The 16,077-nt window shown below is 41.1% G+C and overlaps 1 protein-coding gene across 1 annotated transcript; it reads right to left on the reverse strand.

Moving 5' to 3' along the window:
• Nucleotides 1-502: 502 nt before the first annotated feature.
• TMEM9B (TMEM9 domain family member B) lies at nt 503-12,968 on the reverse strand. Its single transcript, XM_074148973.1, has 5 exons — nt 12,801-12,968; nt 10,469-10,560; nt 6,708-6,816; nt 5,775-5,909; nt 503-2,090 (listed from the first exon to the last, which is right to left on the reverse strand). The coding sequence occupies exons 1-5, from the start codon at nt 12,882-12,884 to the stop codon at nt 1,935-1,937; spliced, it is 576 nt and encodes a 191-aa protein (XP_074005074.1). The 5' UTR covers nt 12,885-12,968; the 3' UTR covers nt 503-1,934.
• Nucleotides 12,969-16,077: the final 3,109 nt, after the last annotated feature.

Consider the following 16,077-nt stretch of genomic DNA (forward strand, 5'->3'; position numbering starts at 1 on the left):
GTATGGAGCAATCAGTCTGTATCATCAGATATATATAGGTATATAGATGCTGCAAGTGTCAGAATATAGCTGTCCAATTGTACAGGTGCAAGGAAATAGGATACCTAACTTCAGAACTCCTACGTTTTACAGGATTACCTTGACAGTTTAGACTATCTCACTATTTAGCCCTTCTATTGATCAAAGTAAAACCACACAAAAAATCCTAAACCAAACCAGTTTAGCTTAAACCTTTCAGAAGACACTGTCAGATTAGAAAAATTGATCTACTACCAAGACTGCTACATAAACCGAGTCTTGTCTTCTTGGGACTGTCAGCCCCCAAAGAAAGCATTCTGCTTCTGGTGCCCTTGTGTGGGGCCACAATGATGCTGTATTCCGCATCCTCCTTCCCACACCAGCTTCAGGCCTCATCAGAAAGGCAGCCAAGAGGTAGAGCGTCTACTAGAACTGATAGACAGGCATGTCTGCAACAAACAAGTTACTTTTTTTTTTTTTTTTTAGGGGACCCTAGATATATCACTGTCATAACCAGTTATTGACTCATCAGGGTAGGATGTTGAACACAGTAACTGAAACCAGGTCTAGATTTATTTTTTTTTTTGTCCTGGTGATCCACCTCCAACCCCAGGCCGTGGGCTAAGCGAGCCAAAACTGTACTAGGCAACATATACCATTTCCTTCCACACTAACTGAAAACTGTATATGACAATAATGTAACTACATACACATAGCTAAATTACAGTCAGGGATTAAAGACTTTTTTCAATTAGCAATTTGGTGAGCCTTTCTTTCCTTTATCTAAGCACCGAACAAGTGCATATTTCCACTCTGAAGCATTTTCAGAGAAGTGCTTTTATAGATGGAATTTACATGCAGGGTAACGAGGAAGAAAAATGATGACATACAGATAATGCACATCTGTTTTTCAAAAATCAGTTTTATCTTTAATTGTTACATTCCAAAGGGGATATATGAAAGTTAGTTATCTAGCAACTGTATAACTCTTAAGAGAGATGAGTACAGAATCAAGATAAAAAAATACACCTAAGTCCCAAGATGACAGGTGCTAGAGAAAGTATGTGCCTTACACCATCAACCCAGACATATGCAGAAAGATTTTTATAATAAATATTTCATCATATACTAACTCCTGAGACTTTACCCATGGAAAGAAAGGGAGATTTTTTTAAGAGATATCATACACATACAATATATTAAGCTATTAAAGCAAAATAGAACAAAATACCAACACTGTCTTGATATGCACTGCATTTGAGTTTATCTACATCACAGTACTTTAAGTATGCAGCTCAAAGACTCAGTGTCCATTTAATTTTTTCCTTAGATCTGCAAACATCACTTGACATACAAGCATCTTGAAAGTACGAGTGCAAGAAACCAAATGATGAATACAGCCAATCAGGATTTCATTCTCCAATATGAAAACTACGCTGCAAGATTCAGATTTCCAGTACCTAGCATTAGTCAGCAGAAAATCCAAATATATTTACAAAAGGTCTTTACATAAAGTGATTAGTGAGTTGTAAGTAATTACTGTGTTCCCAGGTACTTTTTAACCACATAAATAGTAGAGAGAAATATATAGTTAAAAAACACCATGAAGTCACAACTGTAAATAAGGTACCACAGTGGAAACCCAAGACATCTTAGGGTTTATTTTCATTTCAGTTTCATTAGTAAAAGCCATTTGAAAATGTAAAGATTTTATCTCTTGGTTAACTAATCTTTTTAAATTGCTTCCACTCCAGTACATTCCTTCAAAGTTCAAATACTTTTTTTTCTTAATTTTTTTAAAATCAGTAATGAACCATTCAAGAAAACCCTTCTGAGTTGGCAGGATCAGGAAGACCTAAGTCAGCTCTTTCAATTAGTCCACTTTACTTCGCTGGAGTAATTTTACTGAGACACAATTAACTCAGCACAACATGACGGTCAAAGACAGATTTGCGTTGCTCTTGGACCTGTAACTTCCAACGCTGCTGGGCATACTCCACTTTGTTCAACACATTGGCACGGCTCCGAGAACGAGCCAGCACATCATGAGCATTTGCAAAAGGCTGGTGATCCTGGAATGGCAAAAATCGTTAGTTAGATCTTAACAATTCCACTGAGCAATTAAAGTCTTTTTTGTTGTTACGTTCCAAAGGATGGATTTTTTTTTAAATTTTGTTTTTCGGGTTGTTTGTTGGTTGTTGGGGTTTTTTTGAGTTTTTTTTTGTTTTGGTTTTTGGTTTTTTGTTGTTGTTGTTTTTGGGGGTTTTTTAAGGTAAACATGCTGTTTCAACAAGCCAGGCAGTAATAACAATGAAGCAAGTTTTTTAATAGTTAGAACTGTACTTCAGTTTCTCGTTCAAAGTAACTTCCACAGGTTTTCCAAATAGACCAAACTTCATTGTACTGTCAAACAATTATCTGCTACCCAGAGACATCATGGTGAGCTGCAAGATCAGAACCAGACTCTTGAATCCATTAGCAGCTGGTGGGACAGAAGCCCAGAACAGACCAAGATGCTAAGAGCCTCCTGTTATTGTCATGAATGCACTTCACCTTAAAACTGAATTAAAGAGTCAGCTCTCTGCCAGCTCTACCGTCAGGCAGTTCAGGATGTTCACACACAGCTTCTATATAAAACCAACACACTTTGATGTTTACCAAACTAAACCTATTGTACTGAGTTGTCTAAAAGCAAAGTGTCAATACAGCTGTTTAAGTGACAGAGCTCAACAATAACTGAGCTCTTGTTTAATATTTACTCTGTCTGTTTTCCAACAGTTCCTTCAAAGCTTTATTTTCTGCTAGTAAATATAACCAAGTTATAAACAGTAAGAGTTGGAACTAGACTTCTTATTTGGCTGTCAAACTGTTTTGGAAAAAGTCATATTGCTAAAACTAGGTCAGAAAGCATCAATGCATAATGAAAAATAACATAACTATGTCCTGTATTAAATAATGGTCTTTTTTCTATGTCTACATTTCATCCCCCTCCCCCGTGAACACTTTAAGACATTAATGGATACTTTGTGACATGATTCTGCATAGAATAGCTCAAAAATAATTCTTGGTAGTAGAGAGATTACCATTAATGAAATCCATTGAAGTGATGCCTACGAGTCCCAGAGCCACAAGTGAGCTAAGAGCTCACTGGGCTAAGAAATATACTAATAGAAAACAAGAGACAATCCCTGACCCAAAGAGCTATCATCTCACCATAAAAGGTTATGGCAATATCTAGAATGGGAAGTTAACAGGTGACAAATCCCTTCATTCACAGGGAAACAAAATCACAACAGCAACACATTTCTACCATCAAATAGATGGTGGAAGGGAGAGAGCAGGACAAGCTAGATGGTACTGGCTTTCCTGATAAACAACAACCTCAGCTCAAAGGCTAGCTACCATCAATTTCTACATAGACAACAATGGGAAAAAAGAATTTAAGAGGAAAAAGTTCTATGGAAGTGGCTTACATTCCTCAGTTGCCACTGCCATCAACGGGCAACAAGAAAGAGCAAACCTACTGGTTTGAAATTCAGCAACCAAAATCAATGCATACAGTGTTTTCAAAGTGCAACAACGATCAATACCTCAAGAACTTGCAAGAGGGAAGGCAAGGATGGGGATAAGGGACATGTCATAAGGGACATTAAATTATTTCATTTTCACTGTCACAGAAGGAGGATAAACAGCAAAGGAGCAACATGAACTAAGCAAGGACTTGAAGTGCTTTGTGTTCCAAGCACTACTGCAGCTTTAAGTACTAGTGACTTCACAAGCACAGGTAAGGGTCACTGTAACAGTTACAGCAAAACATGAAATCGGTTAAGACGGACCCAAAACTTAAGTTGAATTCATTCTGCATTTAACCTGAGCTCTGCCACAGGACTTATTTCACTTCTTCCACCTACAATTAGAAGATTCTAACCCAGATTTGAAGGTATAAATATAAGCTATAAAATAAATATACTAAGAACTGTAGACAGAAAAAGGTCATTCAAATCTGTCCTTTCAAAAAAAAAAAAAACCCAAACCAAAAAAACACAAAAACACAACCTCCCCCAATATCCTCCTAAAAGTGACTCAATGTTAGCTCACTCAATCACAGATTCTTGTTGTGAAGTCAAGGTAAATAAAGGCGGCACAGCTGACCATTATCTAGGAAAATTCTTGGTTTGGATATTTAATATCCCCCCTGCAGAACAGAAACACCTTTTTAAGTCGAAATGGTTGATGTAGCCACTTACGGTGAAAAAATAGAACTAAAGAATGTGCCTTTCCTCAGCTTACTAGGAGTGAGTTGTCACACCAAGAAACAACCTGAAGAAACTGAGTGCAATTCACATTAAAACAATAAAGCATAGCATTCACCACTTTTAATACCTTCAGATCTATGAAGCCATTGAAGCAACAGTCAGTCAGTACTACAGGGCTTTTAAACAGACTTTAAAGAAGTGTTGCCATCATAATTTTGTTTCACCAGAACAAACTTACTTATATCTTCTTATTTACTTCTTATTTATTTGCAGGGAAGGTGAAAATATTCTAAAAAACTCTATTATAAGACAATAATAAATGTTGTAAATCTTTTTTACTAGGTCCCATTTACTTCAACAGTAATAATGTGCCCATGTGTCCTGAAAGGCCCAGTTAAGCAGACAGCAATCTTCCCATATCATACGCTGCGTTCGGCTTCAGAAATTCTTTCTAAGTTTACGCCACACCTGAAGAGTATTTTATCAGTTAAAGTGGTGCTGCTTGAGGGCTCAACATAGAAAGTACATTGACACTGAGAATTCAGAATTGTTTTATCAATTTGTGTCGTTCAACACCAACACTTTACCACCAAATCAGCTTCCATTTTAGAAAACTTTCCTCACATTACTTTACAGTGATAGTTCTCCCAGGCATGCAGATTCATCAGATGCAGAGCCATAGTCCATATTTTTATACTATTTCAAGTGCCCCTTCAATACACAGATGACCTACTCCCACCAATCAGTATTCCTTATCCACTCTGATCAGGTACTGAAGTGTCTTGCTTCTTCCAATATGGGTTTCATAAGGTCTTACATTCCCTTCCTGTAATGGTACTGAAGACAATTTTGTTCCATTTTTATTCGAAGTCAAAAACACTGTGCTGAAGATTGGGAAGACCAGTAATGACAGGAAACCGAGTCACTAACTGACTACTCCCCTTACTCTCTCATTCTGATCCATTCAAATATTCTGTCACATTCTGGTTGCTAGCTGTTAACACTACAAAATTATTTCACCATCAATCAGTATTTTACTGCATTATAATAATTTCTTCTTGCATTTTTAGCATCAACAAATACAAACTGGAGCAATAGAAGATGTAACCCCTCTACTTTCTTTTTGTAGAGAGAAACCTAAGCAGTAAGCAATCTGCATAAATGCCATCTCTAGCAAGACCATATGGATCATTAACACTTCAGAAGCTGTACCTCCTATATATGCTTACCTCCATCCCTACTCTGTTTTCCTCTCTGATAAAGTAATCTGTGCTTAGAGCTGGGATAACTGAAGCAATCCTCATCTTACTAAATTCTAGCCCAGTGAAAAATGAAAGAGCAGCTTCACAGAAGTCATCACACAGCTTTCTTTTCCTCTCCCTTCAGGAAAAGCATTTACACTGCCTGGTGAAAAAAGCTGCTCATCCCAAATAGTTTTTAACAACTAACTACCCCAAGCTTTATGTTAGCTCAAGTACACAAGCACTCCGGTGAACTCACCCCGATGTCTTCATCACTTTGTATGAGCTGTGAATGTCCAAAGAGACGTCTCTTCAGTATAGGTTCCACTAGTGTAAGGTACACCATGTACAGAAGAAGTAGGCCCAAAATAGACAGGTATATAATGATTGTAACCTACATAATGCAAGCACAGTTCATGTCAGAATTGTGACATTACCCCCACAATCTCTCAGCAGGCAGCAAGGGCCAAAAGACGAGTATATGCAAAGTTTGTGATGAGCCTGTTGATCCTTGGTAGTGTTGCTAGATGACTTAACACCCACTAACAGAGAAAAACCACTATATGACGACTTGGTATTAAAAGGGCTTGGGGCAGACAGATGTTATCTTGAAACCGTTTCTTTCTCTTAGTGAGGGCTTGCTAAAAATCTTATGCTACCCCTCTTAAAACAACTTGGTGCATGTTATAAAACAAGAAGAGACACACTGCACAGTCTATTCACACCAGCCTAGGGCTCAATGGCTCCAATAGGATAAGAATGTGAAGAATACAGAAATCATCTCAGAGCAAACATGGATGATTTTGCTCTTTTTAGCTTGCCAACATATGAAGAAAATTTACAGTGACCAAGTAAGACAGCGGAATAACGAGAGGCCCTCTAAAATAACAAAAACATGAAGTCCGAAGCTTGACAAGCTGCCCAAGAACATTCAGAATTTCAGCAAGGTGTAAAGCTTAATCTCAAAAGTGGAGACCTTCAACAAAGGATCTCAGAACCACTGCTTCAGCTATAGCTTGATGCTATTGTTACTACTAAAGAAATTGTGAGCAACCACCATGAAAGACAGTTAGATCTTAGGCTGCTTTAGAAAAATTTTCTCTTTAAAAAGAACATTTCTTTAAAAGGCAACAGATAGGTTTACTCATCAGTTGAAGTATTCAGTATATGCCAACAGAATCACATTGTTTACCTTAATTGTGACAGAGCTTCTCTCTTCATATTTGCATTCACAACGTAAACAGTATGCTTCTACATCAGGTCCAGGGACAGGCATAGGCTCAACCACATGAAGACAATCACTGGTGAAAGATAGAAACTGCCCAGTCAGTTTTGAGCTGGTTTTAGTTTACCTATTCCACTATGCATGCAGACCCCAGCTGCATGAGCTGAGAAGGCATCTTTGCTTGAACTGAGCTGTTCTAAATTACAGAAATCCAAGATTTAAAAAAAAAAAATTTAAAAAAATCACTACTCCAAAATTATTTTCCTTAAACAAGAAATTCAGCTATTGACAAGCTGCTAAACAAGCTTTACGACCTTTCTAACTCAATACAATGGTTCCATTTTTCAGTGAAAGTATTAAAGCTGTTAGCATAACAAGTCCAAGGATTTGAATATCAGCAAAAATGCATCATTTGACACTGACATCATAGATAAAAGTAAATTCCAGCTATGCACTTCTTTCCTCATCATACTCAGAAGAGCCTTTTTCAATCCTTCCATTATCTGAAGGGACATTAACCTCTCTTTGGTGTTCATGAACAGAAGTTTTCTTGCCATTACAGCAAAAAAAATAAGTCAGACGGGTTGTTTGTGTAAGCATCAAGATAGTGAATAAACAGCATTCCATTTTCAGCACTGGAGTCAGATGTGAAAGCATAACTCAAAAGATTACAAAAAATATAAGTCAGTCCCATGCCAAAAAGCATGGTTGACAATCTTACGGGCACTCTATACCACAGCACTAAAATCCAGCTCCTGAGAGCAATAACATAGGTAATGTTGGTCTTTTCGCTGACTAAGGTTGGTTGCTCAGAGTTCACAGCCCAGGGTCCCTGCAGAGCACTGACGGAACAAAAATCATGTTTGGCTTTTATCCTGGTTAATGTTAGCTAGAACATTAACTGAGTCAGAAGCAGGAAATGAAATAAAAACACTTGATGTGACAGCAGCAGCCTAGGATTCAACACTCTACTGGGCTAGATTACAACACTGCAAACACGTGGCCAGACATCAAACTCATCTCTTCTGTTTTCTTCATATTTCTTCTTCATAACTAAAACTATTGAACATCCAGTTACTTCCTTGGGAGGGGAGTGGAACACTTATTTTTCCCATTTATTTGAAAGCAAGATTACACTCTCTGTGAGTGCTGCATTTAAGCAACAAAATCAAAAATATGTGCAAATTATAATCTAAGCAATTTCTGTTTCAGATCATTGAAAGCTCACATCAATATACTGCAATAGTAAAAAGCTTGTATGTAGCTTAAGTCCAGTAGGAAGTCTGTTACTGTGAACATACCAAATATTAATATCAGCATATTTTTTTCTCCAGTTCACTGTTTCAAGTTGCTAGGAGGTGCAAAATCTATCAGACCTTAGAATTTTGATGATGTTTTTCCTTGGATTGCAATTCCATGACAATTTTAGAGGAAGACGTAGAAAAGGCTGATCCTTCTCTAAACAATTTTCCCACTCAACTGCCTATACATTACCACCCGCTCCCTTGCTCCCACTGTCACAGTACCAAGGAAGCAGCTTTTTCAAGGCAAGCCAGGCTAGTCAGAACGGCAGCTTCTGCACAAACAAATTTCCAGTTCATTCAGCTTGTAGTTAGGGTGTCCTCCCTCCTTTCACATCCATGACTATCACTGCAGTCAGCCTCTGTACATGAAACATCAATACTTTCAAAGTACAAAATACAAACGCCAACACTTTCCAAGTAGGTTATTTAACCCTGTAGGCACCTAGGCATCACTGTGCTTGCCTAACACATTGTCCATTAGGATGGGACTGCCTGCAATTGTTCCAAGCCTGAGCCCAGAAGGGTGAACACTTGTATTGCTGTCAAAGCACCAGAGACGTTATTGATGTTAACACAGTGTGCTGTTCGCCAGTTTGAAGCTGAAGAACAGACCACTCCAACTGAAAATACTGAAACATTTAAATGAGAATATCATGAAGCACATTACAGGTTCAACATTAAAAATTAAATTTTCATTTTATGTCTGGACAAGCCAGCAGTAAATGGTCATTATACTGTACATAATTCATAAAGACACTAAAAATTGATCTGGCTCGTCTCACAAGTAACTGATCTAAATACCTAAAGCACGGTATACATCATCCACTTTTATTCAAAAAGTCACTTGCACTGATGCAGAAGCCAAACTACAGCACTAAATTTGTCTATTTTATTGCACATGAGCTAGCAATCAAGCCTTTTAGATGCAGCAAGAAGACATCTCAAATAGAAGATCAAAGCCATAAAACATTCCCCAATGGTCACTTAAGAAAAAGTCTCAACAAAATGATATTTAAGATAGAAAAACAGATTTTTGAGATTCTGTATGCATCAGTATCTGTCACCATAAAAATCAGTCAAGCCTTCAAAGCTAGTTTTTCCTTCAATCTGTATTAATATTGATTTAAAGGGAAACAGGGTCTCTTCTGCTAGTAAGACACATACTAAGCAATCATCACTGAAAAAAAAAATCCATTTCCATTTGCAGAGCAGTAATGAACAATAAAACCAGTAACACTGGTACTCTGAAATGCCTACTGCAACTGGAATTCTCCCAGTGTGTTTTGTCACTGCAACTTAATTTGTCATAGGAGAGGAGGACTAATGTTGTTAAGATAATCATGTGAGACAAAAATAGTAATTTTGATTGGACAGTACATTTTATGTTCATTAGTTTAGACTGAAATTTACAGTGTTATTTCTCACAGTTCTCCTGTAAGTAATTTACTAAGTCATGGCACAGCTCTACACATATCTGTATCACTAATTTTACACCTATAATTATTTTCGTGGGCCTACTCATGGGCATGAAATTTTCATAATCAAGATGCCAACCCGCTGCTACTTGTCAGACTGAAAAGCCTCTTATAAATTCTTAACGTAACTGAAGAATAGTCAATACATCAAGAAGTATATCACATTTTATAGGGTGACCCAAGAATCTGTGAGCACTTCTGACATCAACACAACTCTAAAAAACGGTGTTTCATTTGTATGATTCCCATAGACAATGATACTCAAGGTGAACTTGGACAAGGGAGCTACTCCAGTGTAACAAATCACTGTCATCTCCCTTTCTTCCCCAAACCCTCACCCCTGGCCATTCACACCAGTCCTCAGTTTGGAGAGGAGTCTGACAAATGCCATAGCTGGCCTAAGCAATACAATAGAACACATTGCTGGGGCACAGAGATGCAAAACCTCTCTCTTTGGAAAAACGTGTTCTTAGACAGCTCAGGCCATCTCATAAAATTACACGCTCCGGCCGCAATTCTGAGGAACAGAAGCCTCCAGAAACAATAGTCTCTAAATGATATGATAAGTTTCAAGAGCAGAGAAAGAGAAGACAACACTCCCGAGTCCTAGTTCCATAGCCAACCTCCCTTACCTTTAGGCCATTTCAAATCACTGAATTCAATTTACAACACCCTCTTCTCTTCTACTACTTCCAACTCTAAATAAACAACTAAACGCAAAAGCAAGCAAACCAAAACAGAAGACAGGACAAAAACTATGGATTTCAAGCCTTGCCCCTCACTAGACCTGAATTCTGGAGTACTTTTAAAAGAAAAGTTCCAGTAAGTTATGCAAGAGATGTAATTTCTCCTTGCACCACCACAGAGACTCATATAATCACTATGGAACAAATCTTTAATCAGTAAGACTCACTGTAATTTTTTATGCCACACACACACATACACTCACCAGTCTTTCTGTGAAACATTTTTGTTGTAAATATGGCCTGAATGGTCTTTGTAAGGAGGGCAGATGCATTTACATCTGACGTCCTCAGAATTCTGTAAAATAAACAACATGCATAGGACAAATCATCAGTAATCATAACAGGATACAGAAAGCATTCTTCACACAATACATGAAATATTTAACACAAACCACTTGCAACTATCTTTGAATAGTCTTACTCAGGATTTCCTTCAAGTTTAAGAACAACCTTTCAAAATTACTAAGCAAGCAGAGCAATTTGTCAGGTAACTATTATTTTAGATAGCAAATGCATTCTTGACGAGAAAAATCTGGAGTTTGAGCTTACTCTTCTCTTTAAGAAATAACGCACATTCAGAAGTTACTGATGTTGGTATATTCAACTATTCAATTTACAAGTACAGCTGTATAACAGACATAGCAACGAGCTTAAAACAAATGAAAGAATATTAAGCCCAAATGGAAGTTGGCAAAGAAACCTCTGTGGATAATTCTGGATATGACTCTTTGGCCATAACAGAAAAAGCTTTGAAAGGAAAACTATTAGAGAGACTGGTACAACCTTGTCTTAAAGAGCAGCAGGGTACCACGAGGTAGAGAAAAACGTACAAAATTGGAATTCAAAACAATCACAAAGTAAATGTGAAAAATTATGGAAACTTGTAAAAGCAAGTTTTAGAGAAACAAATTAAAATTTGCACAAGCAACAAGAGGCACTGCAGAAAGAAGTGAGAATTAACTGTTACAGAGTGAGAAAGAAGTAGCACCCAAAATTAACATTCAGAATTAACATTTAGACCACTACTGGGAAAAGTGCCATTTCAGAAAAAGATCACTTTCTGTAGTGCAAAGAAAATTCCTTCCTTTCCCAAATTGCATAAGAACTGAAAACCCTATGGAGAGAAGAGAGATGGTCTGCAAGGGGTTATAGATGAAAGTCAGAGTAACTTATTTTGAGCATGGGTAGTTTGACAATAAGAAAGACTTTTACTATTTGGAGAAATGGTGTTCTCAGTCAGTAACACAGAAGCTGAGATTATAGTTCCAACTATTAACTCAAAAGGATCAACAGCAGACTGCTCGCAGACACCCGACTCAGGTATAAGGTGGCAGGAGCCAGCAGAGCCACCTCAGGGCCAGTGAGAACAGCTCACGCAGCAAGCGGATCACCGTGCCCAAGGTAAGGACAGACACAGGACAGACCCTAACCCCAACCCAGGCAGCCTCAAGAATCACAGAATGGTTAGAGTTGGAAGGGACCTTAAAGACCATCAAATTCCAACCCCCCTGCCGTGGGCAGGGACACCTCCCACTAGAGCAGGTTGCTCAAAGCCCCATCCAGCCTGGCCTTGAACACTTCCAGGAATGGGGCATTCACAGCTTCTCTGGGCAACCTGTTCCAGTGCCTTACCATCCTCACAGTGAAGAATTTCTTCCTAATATCCAATCTAAATCTACCCTCTTTCAGTTTAAAATCGTTACCTCACATCCTGTCACTACGCTCCCTGATAAAGGGTCCCTCCCCACCTTTCCTCTAGGTCCCCTTTAAGCACTGGAAGGCTGTTACAAGGCCTCACCAGAGCCTTCTCTTCTCCAGGCTGAACAACCCCAACTCTGTCTTCATAGCAGAGGTGCTCCAGCCCTCTGATCATCTTTGTGGCCCTCCTCTGAACTCACTCCAACAGGTCCATGTCCTTCTTATGTTGGGGGCCCCAGAGCTGGATGCAGTACTCCAGGTGGGATCTCACCAGAGTAGACGGGCAGAATCACCTCCCTTGAGTTTCTGGCCACACTTCTTTTGATGCAGCCCAGGATGTGATTGCCCTTCCGGGCTGCCATCACATTGCCAGCTCACGTTGAGCTTCTCATCCACCAACACCCCCAAGTCCTCCTCAGGGCAGCTTTCCATCCATTCTCTACCCAGTCTGTACTTGCGCTTAGGACTGCCCCAAAAACAGCAGCTTCATCGCCGCAAGGCCCTTTCAGTGAATCCGCGACTGTTACTTGTAGCTTCGCGTGACGGTGTCCCCGAACACCCCCTCAAAACAACATGAATTGCTACAAACGTCAGTGCCGACGCCAGCCAGAGGGGCCCGGCTCCTCCCGGCTGCCCCGCCGGCCGCTCCTGGGGCCCACGGGCGGGCAGCAGTGCAGGGCAGTACCCGGCCCAAGCCATTCGCTCCGGCCTCCACCTAAAGCAGACCGAGGCGGCGGCAGGGAGGCACCGAGCGACCGGCGGGGCGGAGGAAGGGAAGGCCCCGGTACCGGGAGCACCACCGTGATCCGTCCTCCCCACACCCCCCGCCCCACTCACCTTGGCCTCAGCGCCCAGCCCCGCCAGAGCGGCAAACACCAGCAGCGAGCAGAGGCGCGCCCAGGCCCCGCAGCAGGCCGCCATGTCGGGCCCCGACCACTTATCTCCGCCGCGCCGCCGCCGGCCCCCCAGCGCCCGCCGCCATCACTTCCGCCTTCCGCCCGCCTCACGTGAGGCGGTGTCCGAGAGCTATGGCGGCCCCCGCGGGAACGGCGGCGCCGCCGGGTGGTTCCGGAGGGAAGAGGCGCGTCGGTGCCTACCGGCTGGCCCCCGGTGGGGTCCGCTGGCAGAGTGGGCTGCGACAGGCCTGCGCTGCGGCCGGGCCGGGATCTCGGCCAAACGGCCGCCGTGCGGTGCGCAGCGCCGGCTGCCCCGAGGGGTGCGAGCGCCCGGCGGCGGCGGGCCCGCTGCGGGTGGATGGCAACCGGCTGTCCCCGCAGCTCCAATGGCGCGTGTTGGCGGCGTCCCGAGTCGGCGGGATCCCCTCAGTATAGAAACTTGGAATGGTTCAGGTTGGAAGGGACTTTAAAGATCATCTTGTTCCAGCCCCCCTGCCATGTGCAGGGACACCTCCACTAGAGCAGGTTGCTCAAAGCCCCATCCAGCCTGGCCTTGAACACTTCCAGGGATGGGGCGTCCACAGCTTCCCTGGGCAACCTGTTCCAGTGTCTCACCGCCCTCACAGTAAAGAATTTCTTCCTAATATCCAATCTAAATCTACCCTCTTCTAGTTTGAAGCCATCACCCCTCGTCCAATCACTACATGCCCTTGTAAAAAATCCCTTTCCATCTTTCCTGTAGGCCCCTTCAGATACTGGAAAGCTGCTCTAGGGTCTCCCTGGAGCCTTATAACATACAGGGGAGCATACGAGAGTAAGCAAAGGAGCTGTTTGGCACAGGCCAGCAAAGACAGTAGCTTTTTCCATAGTGCTTGCTCACCATAGGGCGGTTTTTCAGCAGAAAAACAGAAAAAAAAAAAAAAGATTAAATTTGGTAACTGGTAAATTAAATTGAAATTGATTAAAAGTGGTAATAAGTACTGCTCCAGATGAGACGTTCGAGTTGCAGGTAGTCCCGTTTTATATAAATCTTGATACATTTTATAGACACATGTTTCTCTGAGAAAACATCACTATTTGTAGTGTGGTTGTTCATTATTGCCACCCAAGAGCGGTGTTCACCTTTCAGAGGGCAACCAGTGCTGGTGAGAAGCAGCCTTTCCAGCTGCCTTGAGAGCTGGCAGATCATGCAGTTTCCAAGTTTTCCCTGCTTGGGTAGGAACTCCCAAACCCGCTGGATGGTGCCAGGGCCGGACCCAGCCTGGCCCGTGCATGGGAGCTGGTGCCGAGTGAGTGCTCCAGCCCAGCCGGGGAAATCGCTCAATCTCATTTCAGCGCCTCTGGCACACTCCACATGGGAACAGCAGGCTGCATGACTCAGCCCACTTCTTCTCCCTCCTCTGTTTTATACCTTGTGTATTTCTTATATCCATTTTCTGTCCTAAACTGCTAAGTAGTGACACTGTACATCATCAAAAGTTGCTCTATTGCCTCTCTCCTTCCCCAGCCCCTAGTTAGGAGCTGTAATATCATAGGAACCAAAATAATCCTTTAGATATAGTGAACTTTTCAATTGTGATATTACATTTCATTTTAATACAGTGAGTTGTGTAATACTACCAGCGCATCAGGCATCTCAGTAAAGGAGCTGAGTTACTATGGAAACACAAAACACCTTTATCTAAAATTCAGGGAAAATTGCCAGCAGAGTATAATGAGCATACATCAGGTTTCAGCCTTAGCCAAACAATTTGTCTGTTTACGACTGTATCTGCAATGAAAGTGTTTTGAAGCGTGAAGGTGGCTCTGTGTCTTCCTCACCACCCACGCTCATAGTCTGTGATGGGCAAATCAACTGCTGAGTTGAAAAACATGCTGAATCTTTAGAAAAACATGGGTTGAGTTTTGACCCTAAGTAAATAACATGCAGTTTCAGAGACATCACTGTATTCGGAGCAGCTCAGTGTAAAAAAAGATTTCTGATAGACAGTCTGAGAGACTAATTTTCATAGAATCATAGAATCATCCAGGTTGGAAAAGACCCTTGGGATCAACGAGTCCAACCATCTACCCTACTATACAAAGTTCTTCCCTACACCATATCCCCCAACACCACATCTAAGCAACTCTTAAACTCATCCAAGGATGGTGACTCAACCACCTCCCTGGGCAGCCTGTTTTTTCTTTTTTCTTTTTTTTCCTGTAATTCTCTTACACATTCAAAGATTTCTAATACAGAGGCAATAAATGCACTTTCTTTCAGTTGGCTGGAATGGCCTTTGGGACCTTCAAGCCCAGTCTTGGAGCTTCCTCAAATCCAGGGACACCAAAAAAAAAAATCCTCAAATCCAGGGACACCAAAAAAAAAGAAAGAAACAGGAGCTTGTGGACCACAGGCTTTTGGTGCTGCAGGAGGTAAAGATTACTTCTTCTAGAAGATGTGTCCATTCTTCCCCTAGACAACAGTAAGCAGTGATTTAGTAAGAAAAACTGCTGGATGTATTATTGAAAAAAACAATACTAGAAGTTTTTGTCTTAACATTTAGATCTTTTTTTAGTTTTTTTTTAATTTATTTGTCAGCACACTAGTATCAGAAGCAATATTGTTAAACCACAGGGAAAAAAAACAATAAAAAACAAGGAAAAAAGTTTAAAAATGCAAAGGAAGGGTGATTTTAACGAAAAAAAATAAAAAAGATTAAATTTTGACCATTTTTAAATTTTGACCCTGACCATAACAGCACTCTTTAGAGCTGCTCTTCAGCTATTTGATCTTCTAGAAGGGCTGAAGATGGGTTTCATCTTCAAAAGAGCTCTCTCTGGAAGGTTTCTCTGTGGAGTCTGAGCTTTTGTGGCATGCAGCTCAGTTCTTACCAGACCAAACCTTTTCAAGTTAATGCAGCTGAGCTCTCACTTCTAATTTGCTTTTTAAAAATAATATTGAATGTACTTTAATAGCAAGATATATTCTGAGAGTTTTAACTATGCACTGGCCTCTCTAAGCTAAACCTTGTGCTTTGCTCTCAGTGCACTGTGTTGAATTCAAACTGAGCTTTTTATAGTTTTGTAGCTTCTGTCATATTAGCAAGACTCACACAACTGGCCACCTCCCCGAGAGCTGTTGGCAGTCCCTTTGATCATTTAAAGGCTCTGCTTCTGAGGCAGGACCATCAGGGAAAAATCCTGGTCCCATCCCACAGAAGGGGTGAACTGTGGGG

Source organism: Numenius arquata, chromosome 6 (genome assembly GCF_964106895.1).
Source record: "Numenius arquata chromosome 6, bNumArq3.hap1.1, whole genome shotgun sequence".
Lineage (NCBI taxonomy): Eukaryota > Metazoa > Chordata > Aves > Charadriiformes > Scolopacidae > Numenius > Numenius arquata.

Excerpts from the sequence above, each read along its gene's own strand:
- TMEM9B (XM_074148973.1), bottom strand. The coding sequence starts at position 12,884 with ATGGCGGCCTGCTGCGGGGCCTGGGCGCGCCTCTGCTCGCTGCTGGTG. Across the intron at positions 6,817-10,468 it reads AATGTTTCACAGAAAGACTG|TGATTGTCTTCATGTGGTTG; the intron begins GTGAGTGTATGT and ends ATCTTTCACCAG. Across the intron at positions 2,091-5,774 it reads AAAGTGATGAAGACATCGGG|GATCACCAGCCTTTTGCAAA; the intron begins GTGAGTTCACCG and ends TTGCCATTCCAG.